The sequence below is a fragment of the Paramormyrops kingsleyae genome, chromosome 18 (genome assembly GCF_048594095.1).
Source record: "Paramormyrops kingsleyae isolate MSU_618 chromosome 18, PKINGS_0.4, whole genome shotgun sequence".
In the NCBI taxonomy this organism is placed as follows: Eukaryota; Metazoa; Chordata; class Actinopteri; order Osteoglossiformes; family Mormyridae; genus Paramormyrops; species Paramormyrops kingsleyae.
In genome coordinates, this window is record NC_132814.1 from 10,547,238 (window position 1) to 10,567,878 (window position 20,641).

The 20,641-nt window shown below is 38.4% G+C and overlaps 1 protein-coding gene across 2 annotated transcripts in view; it reads right to left on the reverse strand.

Annotated features, from left to right (window-relative positions):
• Window positions 1-20,641, reverse strand: part of LOC111837966 (nectin 1b-like) — a 147,610-nt gene that overhangs the window by 89,476 nt on the left and 37,493 nt on the right. The window contains exons 3-7 of one of the 2 annotated variants that reach the window (XM_023800462.2): window positions 19,498-19,869; window positions 16,972-17,271; window positions 16,459-16,579; window positions 13,924-14,075; window positions 363-5,623 (exon numbers count right to left, since the gene is read on the reverse strand). In XM_023800462.2, the coding sequence (XP_023656230.1) occupies window positions 5,133-5,623; window positions 13,924-14,075; window positions 16,459-16,579; window positions 16,972-17,271; window positions 19,498-19,869 (1,436 nt within the window). In that variant the 3' untranslated portion in view covers window positions 363-5,132. Of the gene's footprint in view, window positions 1-362; window positions 5,624-13,923; window positions 14,076-16,458; window positions 16,580-16,971; window positions 17,272-19,497; window positions 19,870-20,641 lie in introns of those variants that run through there. The other variant, XM_072702450.1, reaches the window with a different exon arrangement.

Below are 20,641 nucleotides of genomic sequence, written 5' to 3' on the forward strand. Positions count from 1 at the left end.
AATCAATACTTCATTGCGTTTGACAACAGTCCAGATCAATGGCACAAAACCTATATTGCTTAATCAAGAAAGCCTGCACAACAATTGGTCGTACAATTGGAAAAAACTATGTTCAGGCCCTTTAAGAAATGTAATTTCAGAAATGCAATCAAAACTGAGGTGCAGAAATTAAAGTAAAATATTCTGATATATTTAAAAGTTAGATATTTTAGACATTTTTGGTGTCTATAGATGGATATTGAACTTGTAATATGATGTACAAAAAGTACTTTGTATTCAGCTGTTATTTTTATAATGTTTATTTTTGCTAGTTAACCGTTAGATCCTAGTGTTAATGAAAATATGTGACGACTACAGAAACATACATATTACTTTCTCCACCTTTATTTACAAAAACGATATACAGTCTTTTCAGACTTACAACACAATTGTATTATACTTTACAGTACAGAACAGAATTACCCCTGTAGTGCCGAGAATGTACTGGAAATACAAAATTAGAATAATAAAAAAGAGAGAATGAAAAGACGAATGAATGAATAAATGAATGAATGAATGAGTACCATACAGTAGGAAAAAAGATGAGAGTGCATTGAAAAGAACACAACACAGTTTTGACTTTAAATATCAATGCCATTAGCTTTTAAAACACTGTTAAAACACTTTCTCCCTCCATTGTAGTAGGAGTTCATGTATAACATTGGGAGTAATATTGATACACTGCAGAAAAGCTAAGATCCGCTGCCCTGCAACCACTGCAATTCAATTTACATATTTAACATCCCACCAAACCAACGTCATTACTCTCACACTACTCTCACACTACTCGCACACTATATCTTTTGAGCAGAAACTCAGATCTTGTAATTTACATGGAAAAGCACTGAAATGTTTCTGTCTGTAGGATAACACATCCATATCCGTGTTCATATCTCTGCTAACACCATGTATAAAATATGTACAAAAACACACACTTTTGTGCGTGTATAGATACATACAAACACAAAATAAAATCACTGTAGTTTATTGGTGCCCATCTCAATAATACAAAACATTCTTATTAGGAAACAGAACACATAAATGCTATGTTTTTTGCAAGACTTGCAATAGATAAAAAACATATCTGAATTTGAAACATTTGATGACCTCAAGCAACGAGAATTCTCTTTATGAATCATTTTTAATTCGTCTATCACCAATAATCTTATGTATAAAGTTTTATATTCATTCAGACTTACAGAATAACCTCTTTCTTGAGAAACTCTTCACTAAACATCAGTATTATGTCTATAAAAACACACATACACTTGTTTATAACCAGCAGAATTGTGTAATCAATCATGCAATCAGTCTCAGTTTGATTTTAAGGGAATGCCATTTGAATATTATTTATGAGAATGTTCTCATTGTGAATTTGTAGAACAAAGTGTTTTAATCAGCACACTTTGCTGTTGAATAAGCAAGGGGTCTATTTATTATAGATCAGGTAACACCATTGTAGAAATCAGTTCTAAAACGCTTAAAAAAATACACAACAAATGAACTGTTTACATGATTCTTATCAATCGAACATTTCACGGTGACTTGGTGGGATTGCATCACGATCTCTCACCTTTAGGGTCTGCAGTTTCAAATCTGGAAACCAGCTCTCTGTATGTGCAAAGTGTACAAGTTCTCCTCAAGCTCTTCTCACGAGCCATGAAGTTGCAGGTAAATCGGTAGCTCTACATCGTCCTCTGTATCAATGACTGTGTCTGTGTGTGACCCGCAGTGGGATGGCTTCTTGACTGGGATGTATGTGATCTTAGCATTCAAACAGCAAAAATGTTTGTGGCCAGAAGGAATGGAAAAATGAGGGAGAAAAAAGATACTTTGATTCCAGGCCTCTGCAATCCTGGATAAGTACACATTTGGGAAATAAAAGATCCATAGTGGTAATTCAGATATTCATTTAAAAATTAATAATTTTCCAGTGACTACCAGTGACTCATGAGAAACATACATTCTAATAACTCATTTCATTAAACACTGTAACTGCTCTCTCTATGTTGGTTCTATATATTTTAAACATCCTATAAGAAAAATACCATAAATTCCATTTGTATTCCTTATCACCTTGTGTACGACCTTTTGTTTTGTAAAATTAAGGGCAATAAAGTGTCAGCTATCAATGAGAATGTGATCAGACTAATTACACACAGTTCAAGCCACAGGGACCAAACGTAACAGACTTGACATTTCATGTATTGACCTAAAAACACGCCATAGATGAGTCAAAGAAAACCAAATGCTAGCTTATAGCTTAAATGCTTCTCTCCATTAGCCTATTTTGGGTAAATGTCCTTTCTGCAGAATTAAATTTAGTATCTGGTCACTGGTGACACAGGCAAATTGCAAGATTTACAGAAAAATATAGGGTGCTCTCAGGTCCAATGGATTGAGCGTAATATTAGCCGTAAGGAGTGGCAGCTTTACGTATTATGGGGAAAAGTGTGTTTTCAGGTGACAGCATTGGAATATCAGGTCTTTCTCTGGAGGCAACAGTCATAATGAAATGTTTTTTACGGTAAATGAGTACTTCCGTGGTGTCTGTACTGTAATCTGGAACTGATCTGTCTTAGTTTTGCTTGATCACTCTCTCCCCCCATGTCTTTATGGGAAAGCTGATAGTTGAGGTACTATAGCTGTATCATGTAACACCAAGCTTTCAGATCTAAATGGAAACAAATATTCCAAGAATGTCACTTTTTCCTTTGTTCTATTAAAAGTAACCTTTGTTACTACTGCACTTTCTATTCAGGATGTTTTACATAATCAGACATTGGTTCGAATTTAAGTTGGTTAAACGTTTAAGCCACAGTGAAATCTGTATGTCAAAAAATGAACAACCACATAAACAGATTGTCATTTTGTTTTATCTAGCTTTACATTTAAGACGCACCAAAGAGTACAAATAAAATAAAAAAAGACTAAAACAGAAATATGACCTTTTCCATCATTCACATTATTAGTAGTATTTTAAAAATAATAAATTGAAATTTTTAGAAATTAATCTACAATGGAAAGCAACAGTGTAGTATCTTGCTGAAATGTAAATTTTACAGCATTGGTAGTGGTGTCAGTTTGCGTCAACAAGTAAAAATCTAAAGAATATGAATCAGTACAAGTATATATACTGTTTACTTTTATTAACTGTCTTTATGTTACAGAGGAATTCACAAAGCTAGCTAAGATCACTGTACCAAAATTAATTTTAATGACTAATTTAATTTTAGAGTTAAATGTATTTTTTTATCTGAACTATGAAGTAAAGCATTATAAAATATTTCTCACTTGCCATTTTCCATGGCACACACAATCATACTACTCACAAACAAAATGATTTCCGTAACATTTGTGCGACAAAAAACAAAACGAATTTCTCAAACAGAACAAAACAAAAGTTCTTCTTTTTCTTGTTTTACTTGACTCGTGTCCACTAATGTTAATGTGGACGACTATGCACAGAAACGCATGCTAACAATACAGTGTTCAGATAAGAGGGACTGTGAAAAGAACAATGCAAACTGAGTATCAAAAATAAAGTTAAATCTCACATCATCCTCGATTGTGTCTGTATCCACTGGCTGTATTTGCTGAATACTTAATGGTCACATGAAAATGTGCACACCATTTAGCCTGACATTCACACAAAACTTATAAAATGTGCAATATCGGGCTCAATTGCAGTCAGGGTGGGACTCTAATGCTGTTTCTGCTGCCTGATGAATTCTCTCATTCGCTTTTCTCATCTGTAGAGGACTAGGTAATTCCCCTGCATGTCGTCCTGAATGATTTTATATAGAAACGACTGTCAGAACTCCAGCAGAAAAAAAGATCTATGTCTAATAATAAAAAATGAATAATAAACGACGACGGAATGTTCTAGAACAACATTCCAAACCACTGCCTCTCTCAGATATCATATTAAAATTTAGCTTCTGTCGTAGTTTTCATCGTGTAAACCATTTGTGGATAGCACCATCCAATATGTCATTCAGTATTTGGAAACGAAAAAAGGTCGCAACACAACTGCATACAGCTGCAGAGGCCTGAGACTCGGAACTGGGAATGGGAAAAAGGAACTGGTGGTCACTGGTGATGCCAAAGAATGAAACATGAGCGTTTATTGTTATATGACGTGAAACCAACCACTTTCCATAACTGCTTATCTGGGTTGAGAAAGGCCAGGATACTATTCAATAATAATGATAATAATAATGTATTAGAAAATAATAAAAATGTTCCCTCATCTTTCATTACCTTACATCCTTACAGTGGTCAATGCAGATCTGACTGGATTGAAAGTAAACTGATTTCTCCCCTATATGGCTTATCTGAGCACTTTTCATAATGCTGATTATGAATCTTTGGAAATAAACCACTCTTTTCCTTTTGTATTATTTTTTACAGAAGCTACAATACATTCACTGTACAGGAAGGCAAAGAACAAACAAAAAAAAAAGGATTCCAGGTCTGCATCATGCTGGCGTCTGCTCTGATCCAGTCAAAGGCTTCGAGGAGTGTAAGTAACGGTCTTCCCATTGGGCTGCGTGAGACACAGCCTCGTTTAAACTGCCCCCTCCGGCCATAACCTCTGTCATAAAATTCATATTTCCACTCTCACTAAAAATTCAAATATGTACAAAAATAACACATAATATGTGCAATAATAAAAAGGAAAATGTACATCCAGTGTAGGACTTTCACAATGTACACCAAGCAATCCTTGTTTTTTTTTTCTTTTCATCTAAAACATAATTGACACAAATGTTTTTTCTTAAAGAACTGCATGTAAAATTGTCATATGTATCACACAGAAAATCTTGCGGCCAAAAAACGTAAACCAGCATCAGTCTATTTGTAGATATATTTTTTTTGGAATATTCTCTTTAATCTTAAGAATTAAAATTTCACGGTGATTTGTTTTCCAGTTGAAGTTGCATTCAGTATGTAAATTGTTTATTTTTTATGGGGGTTTGGATCGTAGGCTGAAGGAATGGGCATGTAGAGGGAATATGGGAGTGGAGGACTACAGAATGAGGTGATGATCAGTTGCAGAAGGAGGGAAGGAGGTTTGGTGTCACATGCCTCTAAACATACCATTCTTTCTTCGAAATTACAGAGCCATCAGTTTGGGAAACCATGTCATCCGTAATCTCGACTTCGTGGTCATATGGATAAGCTAGACTCCTCTCTTCGTACTCGTGACTCTCGCTTTCGTCTACTGTGAAATACGGCCTCTTCAGGTCATCATCGTCGAAAACCCGGTCGCTTCTTTCGTAGAGCCCTGTGCCTCCCATCTGACTTGTCTTCTTCTCATCGTCCGAGTCCTCACCGTACGGCAAGTTCTTGGGGAGGGTGGGATGAGCGGACAATCCGCCTGGCTTGCTGTACCCATTACCATAAACGTGCTTCTTGGTACTGTAGTCTCCCTTAAAGGTGCGTTGCCGTCGCCGGAGAATGACGAAGAGGATTATCAAGGCCACCAGGAGGACGACGATTCCTCCGGCTGCACCGCCAATGATGAGCCCTGAATTGTGCCGCTCCTGCGAGACCCGGTCATTTGGGATGTAAGGGAGTTCTGGGTAGGAAAAGACACATGGAAGGGGAAAGTGTATCAGTGCTCTGGTGCAAGGGGAGGTGGTTTTGGGGGGTGCAGGTGGAAGGATTGTGCAAGGGTTAAAGGGAGGGAAAAGCAACATAAAAAGCCGAATCTCCAACCCCCCAGATAGTAGGCAAAGCAAGTAGGGTCATTATTCATGCAGATTGAAAACAACTGAAGTTCAATGTCACATCTTCCTAAAGAAATACTTTTACATGTAGCACATATAATTTGATCATGCAGTTCTCTTTTTTTAGGACTAAATACTGAGAAAGTGTAACACTTTTACTAAAAAGCAACAAGAAAAATATTTCTCAAATGCTAAAATTATGACAATTACTATTTACCATTATCCATTTTACCACATAGCAATTCTTTCCAGCATTCTTGAATTCTTATTGAAGCAAACAAAGTATTTAGTGTATTTCACATTCCTCTATCACATATCCTTATGGGGACCGCTCATTCATTTCAATGGGAAAAATGCTAACATTGTGTCCCCATAAGGATAGGTAAACCCGCTCGCACACACACACACACACACACAACTTTGAACTAGGAAAGCTGTGTGGCACAGACAAGAAAAATAAACAATGTCCAATGGACGCCAACCCATATACAAAATTGAAGCATATTCATTGTCATTGCCAGTCTTTTCCTGGTTTAATAACCTTAAGCATAAGAGTATCGAAAATGGGCAACACATTCAAGGGTTTCACAGTTTCAGGTTTTCATAAGTGAAAAAAAATGTCTAAATAGATTCTAGAACTTTCCAACCATCAAACATCCCCTCGATTGATTCCTGGTGTCCCTTAACTGCACTAACAAAAAAATCTCTGAAGAAATCTCTGAAAAAGAATATCTACAACCTGACTAAATTCAGAGCTATATTGAATTATAAAAATAGTATTCATGTCACCTGTATGTGATATGCACACTTCTCATGAATGGGTCTTGTGTTTTGAGTGACTATTTCACAGTTAACTTCATAGCCAAGGCCCTAAAGGCCTGGTCCATTGCATGGGTCACAATTTTTGAGGAGGCACATGTAAACGACAGCTGGACTGCCTGCCATATTTTAATAAGCCCTTTACCTCATCTCCTCCCGCAATACAACCATCCAACTATGACCTAACTATCCAAATAAAGTTATTCTCGCAAAACCATACATGAACCTGAGTGCAGAGAGAATTGCAAGAAATATATGAGAAAGACATGCCGGAATTTTCCACATTGGATACAATGTGCATAACAGAACTCTCATTGCATTGTCCCCACATAACAGCGTCTTCTCCTTTAATTAAAGGGATGGCACGCTATGATTTTTTCCAATTTTTAACCATGCAGCCCTGTCCAGTCACGCACATGGCATAAGCCGTTAGGATCTGGATGAAAGAACATGCAAAGACATGCTCATTTGCCTTTAAATTACCATTGAAAGGATTCCATTCTTAGTTTTGTTACAAAAAAAATTAATGATTTAATGTTTCCATATGAGGCCGACAGCTAGCATGCCTGTTTAATTTATGCCAAAATAAAGGATGAACAATTTGCCTGGAAAGAGTATAAGTCACCAGCAGGAAACTGTATTACCATGAGGTTTACTAGCAATTATGTCATTTCAACATACATTACTGGCTTGTGTTTATAATTTTTTTCACAGAATAAAAGCACTTATGGTTCATTTCATTATATGCATCTCTCCCACCTACCCTGGGGTCAAATTGACCCAAAAGGCATATGTCCGTCAACTTTTCATAGTAACATAACTGGAGGAGCATGTAAGAGATATGAGAAGTGGGGGGAGGGGGCATTTTGGTGACCAGAGTTCACATGTTGATTAATTCCACTTGCCTCTCATTCTCAAAAATATACGGTATTAGTGTGTTGTGTTTTGTTTTTGGCCGATTTTGACATGACCTCCGGGGATATTTGATCATGCTCTTTCCTTACTTTGCCATTACGGAGAGATATTTCATCATAACATCTATATTCACTTAAAATGTGATTCTCAGTTTCCGTAATGGATCCTGTAATCTTGCAAGAAAATTGATGCATTTTGAATCCTGCTGCAGTCGGGTGCTGAGTTGACCTTCAGGTTTGCAATCTGAATAATACAGAATGAAGAGTGTGCCTACTGGACAAGTTGGATTTTGTTAATATAAATGAATAATTGTCTTGTATGTGCTCTGAAGATAATTAATTTTGTTCTACAAGTCATATAAGTTTCACCATATGCAATTGACCAATGGCATCAAGTCCCTCAGCTGTGGGGGTAACAAAGCAAGAGCTGAGAGGAAATGAGAATGATAGGATGACTTCAGAAACAGGAGAGAAACAGAAGTACAAAAAAAATACAAACTCAAGCCTTAAAAGATCAGTTGGGAAATGAAGTACATGGATTACTGCTCAACTTGGGGAGAAACAAAGTGATTTTGCTCAGTAGAACAAATGTTCTGTCTGCTTGTCTGTCTGTCCATCTATCCATCTAATTTTATTTTATTGTGTAAATGAATATCATCTCTGATGGCACCCACTGTCTTTCAGGGCCAAACTTGAATATCTGCCCTCCCTATATTTAGTGGTTTAAGGCTGTTGTTCAGAACGAGATTGGACAACCAGCCAAAGAGGAAAATCTGTAAATCTCTAAAGCTGCATGTGCAGTTCCAGTTTGCATTATGCCAACAACGTCACGCCACAGAAGTACCGTCACGTGATTGGTTAATTCCATTCAATTAACCTCCAGGATCATCTTCTGCCTAATTCCTCAGGGCGGAGCTCAGCAGATCAGCAGATCAGCCCAACATAGGGGAGTCAGCTTCTGTTGTTACATGTCACACACATTGAGAAAAGACCTTGGATGATGTAGGCATACATTTCACTCAGTGGTGCGGCAAAATGTTAAAGCCCTTGTTGGAAGAGCGGCATTTGTCCAATGTAAAAAAACTCCAGTGACATTGATCATTCCAATACGCAGAATTGCTATGTCTTTGTAGTATAACCTACAACGGGATGGTTTGAATTAAATATGATCACTATAAAAACACTTATTTCTTGAAGGAAAATATCCATTGCTTTGTGTGTGACGTGGTTTCTAAACAGAACTAGCAGATGCAACAGTTACTATCATTATCTGTAATCACATGGGGTCAGGTGTCTATTGCTTCTCTAATTGATGCACACAAAAAAGGAGAATTTCTAGTAATCCCAGTCATTTCAGCGCTCGTGCACATCGTACTCACTCGCATTCTTCTGCTCGTCCCCTTTATTAATATCAGACATGAAGGCCACAAGCAGATGCAAAGGATTTGACTCAGCTCGATAGAAAACTCCTCCCTGCCTGCGATATTTGGCTGCTCTAGGAGACCCACATTTATAGAGAATTTACATTATTCAGTACAATCCATATATTACTGCAGGGCATGTTAGCTCAAGGTCTTTAGATATAATGTATGCAGAAAACCAATTCATTACAGCAATAATGTCAGCGCATTTTGACTTAAAATTCACTTAGCATTGCATTATGAAGGCCAGTAAAGGTTTTTAATTTTCATTCTGCATTCATCTATTTTTTGTGAATATACATACTGTACACACACACACACAGATACACACACACACACAGGTACACACAGATATGCACAGTGCTATGCAAAAGTATTCAGAAAGTATTCAGGACTGAGAAAAAAAAATTAATACTCAAAATGATTTCAAGCTATGAGTTTTAAATTACACAATATGAAAAAAGATTTTGATTGTTTCAACTGTGGCAAATCTTAAGTTAGATGCACAAAATTTTCCTAACAAGCCAGGCATTTAGTTGACTGGCATATGCCAGTGTGCAGTGATATGACTCATGATCAATGATCACAGATTTCAAGTTAAAAGCACCTGTATCTGTGTGGTCTCTCAGTCAGGGAAGATCAAGGAAATTTCATATCAGAGAACTAGGAGACAGGTATAAAAAAAATCACAGTCCCTGGGTCTCCCTATGACATCATCATCAAAAAAGGGGAATGACGTCATACAACACAAAGCACTGCTTAGATCGAGCTGACCCTCCCAACCCAGGAAAGAGGGATGCTGGTAAGAAATCTGCAGGCCAACAGCAACTTTCAAAGCGCTGCAGAATTCAGAGGCTGCAATGGAGGAGAATGTGCATTTCCAGAATATGAAACGGAAGAGAATGAACATTTATTATTTTCAGGATACTGTATAACAGTATATAGTAGGGAGGGGAGGAGGAGGTCATTGCTTAAAAAAGGAAAAAAAAAACATATCAAAGCTTGCCTAGTGTTTATAACAAAGCATGTGAGTGATCCAGAAAAAAAATGGGAAAGGGTTTTGTAGACACATGAAAGGAAAAGTGAAGATGAAGAGCTGTGTTTGGCACAGAGCCAGCAAGGGCCGTCACCCAGGAAACCGCATCCCTCAGTCCAGCTTGGCCATGACATCATCATGCTCTCTGGTTACTTTACAGCACTAAGGACTGGAATGCCTGGTGCCAAACAAGGCCAAAGCGGTCCTGCAGTAGCTTCAGAAAAGCAAAGTAAGAGTCCTACAGCTGCTCAGTAAAAGATCTGGTCTGAATCTATGGCCAAGACATGAAATCTGTGGCCCACAAGTGATCTCCAACCAACTTGAACAAAAAAAGTCAAAAACTCATGTTGGCTTAAAATTATTAATGTCGGTCAATCAAATGGAAAGAAATAAAGAATTACTTTGTTATTTTTACCCGGCATCTGCATGGTACAGCTGTTTCATTATACCAGCAGCTCTCGCATACCTTCAGCGTCCACTAGATTTTTAGCATGTATTCTGTACGACTTAAGCCTGAGATTGGCCATTAGCCATTTAAAGACAAGTGCAAATAACTCTAGGAATTCAAGTCACTTTGTGCTGTATTTCTAGAACCCAAGCAACTGAAAGCTGGCAGAGATAAAGGAAAAGGTGGTCACCATAATAATAATTAAAAAATTACAGTTATTAGTAAAATAATTTGGTTCATGAATCTCAGTTATTAATACTGACTTTTATGAATTGAAAATAATTACCAGGCTAATCTGCCCTTTACAGAAATTGGGACACAATGTCTCCTGCCACAGTTGATGGGAAGTGGGAAATTCTTTAATTTGGCATTCACAAGGACTTGCTGGCTTTAATTGTAAACCACAATATTATAATTGTATTCTGTATTTGTTATTTATTAACATTAGACTAGCCATATAATTTATATGCAAATCATTAGGGTTTGATACCTCAATTGTTGTTGCTTATGGAGATAAAAGAGAGATCTACATAAAGATCCCAGGATTTATCTCTTAACACATATACTGATTAATCTGGGCAAACTATAGAACCCGATTTAACTGCACCAGATTATTTAACGCTTACTTAAATCTGTAAATGTGAATCAGCTGCTGTCTCTCTGGGCCTGGAAGCAGCAGGACGCATGACTCTCAGCAAATGTTTAATCTCTGCAGCACAGCAACAGTGATCAGCTGTTTTATTTGTCACGTGTAGGTGATGTAGGTACTCTGCAGTACTCTTCACACAAATCTCACATTTAATACCTGAGGTTATGTGTGATTCATGCAGGTAGAAATATAAATCAAAAACGTGGGAATGTGATTAACAAGAAAGTAACAAAAAGGATAAAAACTGACCAGAAATTGGTGGGCTTACTTGACCAGTCTACAAGCTATGAGATTTGGAGATGAATGGAGACTAAATTAGTCATGCAATTGTTCTGCTTTTTTTTACTGACCATTTCTAACTTATAAACTAACCAAAGGTACAGGTAAAAACAAACAAACAAACAAACAAACAATTTGACTTCCCCCACAACAAAACAATTCCCAAGACAGTATTCTATTTTTCATCATTGTACCGAATTTCCCAGAAATGCAGAAACAGGAAGAAAGAAGAGCCATGCATAAGGAGAACGCAGGATACTTAGTCTGCCACACTGAAATTATGAGCTCATTTCTGCTGCTGATTGAGACCGTTCAGCACGAAGAACCATTAGCAATAGCGGACGTGACACATGTTGATTTCCAGAAGCTTCAGTACTGCAAGAAAGGCTCACGGGCTGAATAATGAATGAGCACAAATATTCACAAAACCCAGACACACACACATGCACACACACGCACACACACACAGATTCAGTATCTGTATCTTTATGGGGACTCATTTCTATGGGCAAAACCCTAATCCTAACTATGACAACCTTCACCCCAACCCAGCCCTAACCTTAACCATACATAACCAAACAAAATACAAGACTTTTGGCATTTTTAGTTTGTTGATTGCCATCACATACTTTTATAAAATTGAGGTTTATATTGTGTGGACCTGAAAAAGTAAAAAGCTAAAAGGTAAAAAAGTTTTACGACATCGTGGGGACATTTGGTCCCTACAATGTGGTAAATACAAACACTCACACACACACACACACACACACACACAATAAAGATTGTGTTGATACTGGGTAGCTGTTAATACATAGATACAATGTATTTATTCATATTAAATTTTTAAAAGTTCATATGAAATATAAAACCAAAACAACACTAAACTACATTTAAATGACTTTAAGGAGAAACCATTAATGTACTGAAATAGTCCATCAGTGAAGAAAACCATCAGTTGTGCAGAGATCCCCATGAAAGGGCCTTATTTTCTCATGCCTTTCATTTCCCATCTCACCCACTCCATGGTTTTGTCGTTATCTCAGCTACAGAAAGAGGCCAGGAAGATGAAAGGCAGCAACATGCAAGAACGAAAGATGGTAGCTGAATTGGGTCTGAGCCCAGGAAACATCCAAAGAGCAGAAACAGAAATCAACAAGCAGCCAACATGCAGCACGTTACCCAAAACCCAGCACGCGGGCGCTCTCATTTAGGGTCGAATCAACGAACAGGCCAACGTGCGGCTCGTTACCCAAAACCCAGCACGCGGGAGATCTTATTTAGGGTCGAATCAACGAACAGGCCAACGTGCGGCTCGTTACCCAAAACCCAGCATGCGGGCGCTCTCATTTAGGGTCGAATCAACGAACAGGCCAATGTGCGGCTCATTACCCAAAACCCAGCACGCAGGCGCTCTCATTTAGGGTCGAATCAACGAGCAGGCCAACGTGCGGCTCGTTACCCCAAACCCAGCATGCGGGCGCTCTCATTTAGGGTCGAATCAACGAACAGGCCAACGTGCGGCTCGTTACCCCAAACCCAGCACGCGGGCGCTCTCATTTTGGGTCGAATCAACGAACAGGCCAACGTGCGGCTCGTTACCCCAAACCCAGCACGCGGGCGCTCTCATTTAGGGTCGAATCAACGAACAGGCCAACGTGCGGCTCGTTACCCCAAACCCAGCACGCGGGCGCTCTCATTTAGGGTCTAATCAACGAACAGGCCAACGTGCGGCTCGTTACCCCAAACCCAGCATGCGGGCGCTCTCATTTAGGGTCGAATCAACGAGCAGGCCAACGTACGGCACGACAGCTCCAACATCCCCGAACGGTCATCCATTTTAAATCATTTCTAGGATTGAGAACATTAAAATTAAAGAGCAGGGTTCGCTTGTGAGTCATTAAAAAATTGAAAGAAAATGTATGGCAACGCAATTTCATAGGTATTTTAAATATGTGTAATTAATTGACTTTTTGCTGAAAAAATGTATTAAAGGAATCTCAATGCAAATGACATTGCTTCATGCAGATACATATCAACAACTATTACAAGAGCTAAGACTGAGATGTTTTTCTTTTCTTCATTCCAAACATTTCAGTTATTGTCCTTGGTTTCTGGCAGGCATATTTTGTTCTATTCTTGGTTCGGACAGCTTTATTCTACCACTCTGCTCTCGTGCAGATCTTTGCTGTCGTGATTCTCGGCTACAGCCGCCACGCTCCGCTCTAATGTGGAAATGAGGGAGGCTCACGGCCACCGACGCAATCTCCTGTCACGCATCATAGTAAAAATTCAATGGTGCATTGTGTCAGGTGTAGCCCACCAGATGCATGTGCGATCACTCTGCCTGTCCCATCTTGAATTGAGGCTAAAAAAAAAACTTGTCTCCAAAGGAAACTAATTTGACAATTAAACTAATTTGACTGACACCTGCATAATTCATTTGCGATGTACTCAATAGTTCAGTTAAAGCACAGATGGATCAAGCTGTCATCACCATAGTCACCAGCAGCCCAATGCACAACTGCAGATTAAACGAAAATGTTACAATAAAAGATAAGCAAGGTAAGCCCCAGTCAGACTTACCTGTGACATTAACTTCCACTTGCCCAGAGCTTGTTCCAATGCTGTTGGTAGCATGGCACACATATGTGCCGGCCAGATCATATGTGACAGGCCCTTTTAAGGACAAAGTGTTGTTGAGAATCTCAACTCCGGCGGGCATTGAGCCATTCAAGCTGAAACAATAAGAAACGAAACTTGACCGTCTGATAACAGATGACAACTATATGAAACTATGGACCAAGATAATTCTTTGAAGAGAAAGAAAGAAAAAAAAACATCCACCTCACCCTGGTACAATGCATTTCAGAGGGAAAAAAATGACATTTTCAGGTCAGAAGGTTTGCATAATTCTAAAAAATACTTATCCACGTATCCTTTGAATCTACATGAATGCAGTCATGGGGAATTTAAGAGCAGTGTGTTTTGAACTCTGTATTCCTGTGTCTGTCCCTCTCACAATTCACCCAATTCACTAAGGAATGCTTTTTCAGACACTTTCAGATACAAAAAGTCATTTGCGTACTCCATACCTATGAAAAACCACAGTGCCAGCTAAAGCTACATAGGGGAAAGTATTTAAGACCAATATAAGGCAAAATAAAGCACTTTTTTCTATTCTTCAAATACTTTCACCTTTTCCATACAGCCTATCTCCAGATGCAAGAAAATTATTATTATTATTCATAGTAGTATTAACAATAACAATAATTGTAATGGTAATACTAACAACATTATACAACACAGAAGACAAAGCTATTGTAAATGTTAAACATAGAGCAATAATTGAACTATATATATTGTCCAGATCAGCACCTTCATACGGCTGCCTTTTCATTTTCATAAACTGTCAATAATAATAAATCCCTACTGCTCACCTTAAATTTCAACCGCACTGTTATTTTATATAAAACATGCAAAAGTGCTACATATCAGTCCACAATTTTAAATGCTTTGTATTGCATCTCTCAATTGCAATAACTTCTGAAAATACCACGCACCTACGTACAGTATGGTGACACTTCCATTCATAGCGCAATACGCATGTTGTCTCTAGAAACTGATGGTATAGTTATACTCTTAGTCAGGAAAAATGTTATTAGTCTTAGTTCCAATTTCTTGTTTTAGTCTTGTTGATTAAATAGTGTTTGCGAAGCATAATTTTATATATTAAATCGTAAAATGGAACACCGAGAATTTCGATTTCAATTTTAATAACTTGCATTTTTTAAATGAACTCGTTTTATGACACATTATAAAATTAATTACTATTTTTTTTTATAATATTTCCTACATTGAATGCTACTGGTACATGTAGAACGCTTTATACGATATTTACCATTAAACAGACATGCTCCACTTTGTCTTAGTGACATCCAACTGGAATTTCTAAATGATTTCCAACACGAGAATCTTCAATGTGTGTAGTCTCCGCGGTTAAATGTCCCAATAATTTGACGTTGATGTGTTTGTGTGCTTGTGCCTGTTTGAACTGTCACTGAACAGCCCCACGATGACCTTGAAACAAGAGCTGAGGGGAAGTGTCACAACAGATTTGGTGTCTTATGTCCATTGTTGAGATGGCCATCCTCCCCTATCTGTCAGCACCATGCCCTTGCTGTCCCTGATCACCATCAGCCTTTGCCTTTCTCTCTCCCTCTGTCCCTGCTTATCTCATCCCATCGCACCAGCACAGATCTGCAGTTAGCTTAACTCCTGACGCTCCTCCCACCGACACTGACCCTCCATTTTTAGCTACAAACATTCCGAGTTTCTCTAATTCCGGAACTTCACCCATTCTGAATCAGAGTGGGCATAGCTTTGTATGAGATGGAGGTCCGAGGTGAACATCTGAGCTGATTCTCAGATGGCCTACATATCCTGGTATGACTTTATAGTGTATAATCACTGCTTCGCAATTTAAATTCATAGTACTGAATTGCACCAATCATGAAGACACTTATTTTGTATCCAAAAGATCATCAGTTAATATCCTGATATTTTACCCTAGAGCATCAATTGCTTTGCTAAAAATATCCACTTGCATTAAAAGAGTAAAATCATCCCAATAGCCTGTCTCTTTGTTACACTGGCACAATCCATATAATGCAGTATGATAAACACTGCTGAACCGCAAATTTCTAAATTCATTCAATAACCACCATAACGGGTCTGCAGCAAAGAGATTATTTTTTTGTTTCTTTATCGGACATACTTTGTAATTCTGGGTTAATTTGAGTCAAATCGCAAAGTAGGTCATTACTGAATATGTATCTTGAAAATAACAAAAGCGGCGGTTCGTGATGAGAGAAGTTGCAGAGGTCTTTACTTATATACTATATACCTATTAACTTATCAGGAGGACAGAAATGTACTGTAACCGTTCTTGCAATTTTTATAGTGTCATCTCTTCATTTAATACATATTTGGTTTTACAATTTTAACCACTTGAATTTTAAAAATGAGTTTGCAAAATTCTACCACAATTAGTATTAATATTATTACTTTAAATAAATGCACTACATATAGTTTTTTGTATATGTATTAAAGAACACTCACAGCTTCCACTCGAAATGAGTTACAGGGGGATTTGCTTCAGTCTTGCAGGTCAGTCCCAGCTTATCTGGTCGGTTAAGGTACCAGTTGCCATCAAAACCCACAATTTTAACCTCTGGTTTATCTGTAAAAGAGTCGGGGTGTCTGGGTCAGATTTACTTACATACTCGCTGACATATGCACACTTTTTGTTTGAGCATAACGTTCTGATTATTTAAGGAAGTTTGTTTGTATTTCCTGAAAACTAAAAACAAGATACATAAAAGAAAAAAGATATAAAACAAATATGTAAGTTTTTTTTTTATAATATATTGCTCCTCTGAATACATTTTAATTATGTTAACCTTGGTAATAGGTATGACAGGGTCAACTTACATTAATCCACAATGTAATACATAAATTACTTGAATCAAACATTTGGATAATTCTTAATAATTAATACTGTAGCAGTGCTTTGAAAAATGTGTTGAGTCAGCATGCCTTAACACGTAGGAGGAGGCTTGGAGTAACACTTACACTGAACGTTAAGCATGATGGTGTCTATGGTGGTGTCGTTGTTGTACGTAACGACGCAGGTAAGCTTCTGCTTGTGCATCTCTCGACTGGGAATCACCAAGTAGTCACTGCGCACAGTCACTGTCCCATTGGAATGGGGAATCTCCTCCGTGCGCGGCTCACCCTTAAGTGTCGTTTCCCAGGTAACCACTCCTGGGGGCTTCCCATTGGCTGCCAGGCAGGTAGCTACACTCACCTTCGGACTGGAAGGCTGTGCAACTATTGTTAGGGCAGTCTGAATCATTTGGATCATAGGGCGGGCTAGAACACACAAAAGGAAGACGAGTTAGCCGAAATGCTTTATTACTCTTATTACACTTTTTTTATAGAAAAAAAATCATGGACCCTCAAGGTAAAGTATCTTTGTAAAGAGTAATGCAGAAGGACTTGTAATAACTCGACAGTAAAGTCCCTGTCTTTCGGGCCGTAAGATGCTCATTTTACAGTTCATGGCATGTAGCCTATGAACCGGCAGTAGTTTAAAAAAAACAACTCATAGAAACATTTTCCAGTTTTCATGTAAGTACTGTGTAAAAGTCTTAAGTAGTCAAATAAATTGCTAAAAAAAAAACTGTATTTGTATACAGACACTCCTCACTTAACCTACCTGTTTACCAACCACCCGGACTAAGGACCAGCTCTCCAGCCAGCCGGTATTGGATGCTGTACGAGATCTTTGGCCGTGGAAATGGCAGTGTGGTGTTTCTGTTCAATCCTGTTTGTTCTGCTCTCTCATTTATGTGGGTTGTATATTATTTGCGGTAATTGACCTTTATTTTGATATGCCGTAACCGTTGCCTTTAGTTTGATGCATTTGCTTTGCAGTGTGGGACCGGGAACCTCCAGTAGCGCGGAAAACACAGACGTGCGGAAGGTTAAACTGCGTCTTACACTTTTCTTACGTCTTCGAAAGCAATGGCTGTAAGTTTTTACTTGCTTCCTGTCTTAGTTTATATGTGCAAGTGACTTATTTATCTTCTATGTGCTGTTTTAGTTTATTACAGTATACAGTACACTACTGTATAAACATTCATAAACATACAAAAAAATTTATAAATGGTGCATTAAAACAATATCTAAAGATGGTTGACATAAACCTACTACCAGTGCAGTATGTTTGAGATATTGGTAAGGGGCAGTTCCTCGACCACTTTGTTTAATCACTTAGCTGCCGGAATGGAACTCGGTCGCTAAGTGAGGAGCATCTGTATTGTCTCAAAAAAAGCACAATTTAACAGTAGAAAATATGAAGAACATTAAGAGTAAAATGATAAAAACTAACAAGAATTTATCTAAAAAGTTACTGATATCCTGCTGGATGGCTAGATGAACACGGCTTCAGTTCCCAAGCCTCTCCTCAGGGGCACCTCAGCCATTCCATGTTTTTGTTAAATTTCACCACCAGCTCAATTAATTTTTAAAATCAGTAAATAAATGGGTGCATTGGATAGTTACTGAGGTAACTTTAGCAGAGGGCTGACACACTTTGACAGACATAAAATTATAGTTTTACACCAACATGAAAATCGTTTAAACATAATTTTCTTTGCCTGCCTAATAAGACTTTGGCACAGCGCTGAATTATTAGTTATAGCATTTAAGACGCATATGAAAGACAGGATGCCATCTTTAGCGGTGCTAAAAATATATTTTGCAAATTGCAGCATAGAACTGTTTTTAACAGTCAGAAGGAGCAGGACAATGATCCACCTTCCCTGAGAGGCTTCCAGTATATTATTTAAAAAGGCAACATTTCCTGCTGTGTTTCTGAGGGTGCATAGCAAATAATCCCTCAAAATGCAGGGTTATAATTATTCAAGAACATAATGTGCAAATTCTAATATGTTTTATCTATCCATGCTACTGCAGAAAATCACTAAACTGTCTTCATCAGGGCACTCATTGTGCATGCAGATGTCTGAGATCCCGCATAATTTCCAGGTCCTCTTTCCTCCAAAGGATGGAACCTTTCTAAATAACTGTACCTATTAATCCTTATCCTTACTAACAATAACTAAAATGCTAGAATTACATTGTCCAAGGATAACTTCTACTCTACTAACACCAGTTAGAATTATGCACATACAAATTTAATTCAAATTAAGGTTATTGTACATTAAACGTTTGTATTTGTTACTGCTATACACAACTTCAGCCTCAATAAACCAATTCAAATACTCACTCAAATCAGTCAAGAAATGGATGAAGCTGTAGTGATCGTAATGCTATGGTCTACCAAAGACAGTGAGGTTGCAGAGATCGTAATGCTATGGTCTACCAAAGACAGTGAGGTTGCAGAGATCGTAATGCTATGGTCTACCAAAGACAGTGAGGTTGCAGAGATCGTAATGCTTTGCTCTACCAAAGACAGTGAGGTTGCAGAGATCGTAATGCTTTGCTCTACCAAAGACAGTGAGGTTGCAGTGATCGTAATGCTATGGCCTACCAAAGATAGTGAGACTTCAGTGATCATAATGCTTTGCCTACCAAAGACAGTGAGGTTGACCATGTTTTCACGGTTGCCTGCAGGAAAGGTGGTATACTCGCAAATGTAGGCAGCCTCATCTGACAACTGTAGGTTGGAGAACACAATGGTGGTGTCTTCCAGCGATGGTATTTTCTCCTGGACAGCTGGTAGCTTGAAGGACACACGTTCCTTGAATGGATTCAGCACTGACACACCCATGGTGGGATTGGCGATGGCCACGTTCTGCTTGGTGCCATTGAGAAACTTCTGCCACGTAACCTGAGAGATCTTCACTGCAGGATTGTTGTTGATGAACAGGCAATGGAGCTCAACCTGAGAGCCCACATATCCTGACTTTATGGCATCCATCTGGACCATCTGGCCATTTGATCCTGAAAGAAAACCAAGAAACCGACAATTAAAACAATCAAACAAAAAAATGCTTAGACCGAATAAGATAAGATATGCTTCATTGAGCCCAGAGGGAAAGTCTTCTGCATGCAGCTGCAAGGTACCTGACTGGCACCAACAGTCACAGTGTGCAGTGCCAATCAAAATTAGCAAAAGCGATTTATTTTTTGCATAACAGAGTACAAAGCTGGGTCAACAAAATGCTAGCTGTAGTCCATACGTGGCAAATCATCACAACCTGACTCCTGCATAGGACGACATAGACAACGAGCGCATCATCGCACTCCAGCACCCACTGCGAAGGCTCATTTACAAACACAACATCAAAAACTCACTGTATGCTAAGGCAGTGTTTCCCAGCCCGTTCCTAGGGGACAGCCCACATTTTCGCTCCTTCCTGGCAAAGCGTGGACTGTCTGGGGGTCCCCAAGGACTGGGCTGGGAAACACTGTGTTAACCAACCCTGCTGTACATACACAGGTTGTACATTAAGCTGACATATGTGCTCTGCTTATGCCTTTGCAAGCTTTTGCTTGCTGGAAAAGCCTGTGTTTTTCTTTCTGCCTATTATCACCATAGTTATCTGGTGGGAACGACTCCTTCCTTTCTAAACACCATGATAAACTGCTACATCTAATTATTAAGATAATATTTGAAGATGGGGAATCAATCCCAATCTTTAGTCAGACAAACAAGTACAGACTCATTTTTATTTGGAGTTACATATCAAATTAGTTCTCTTGTCAATCAGTG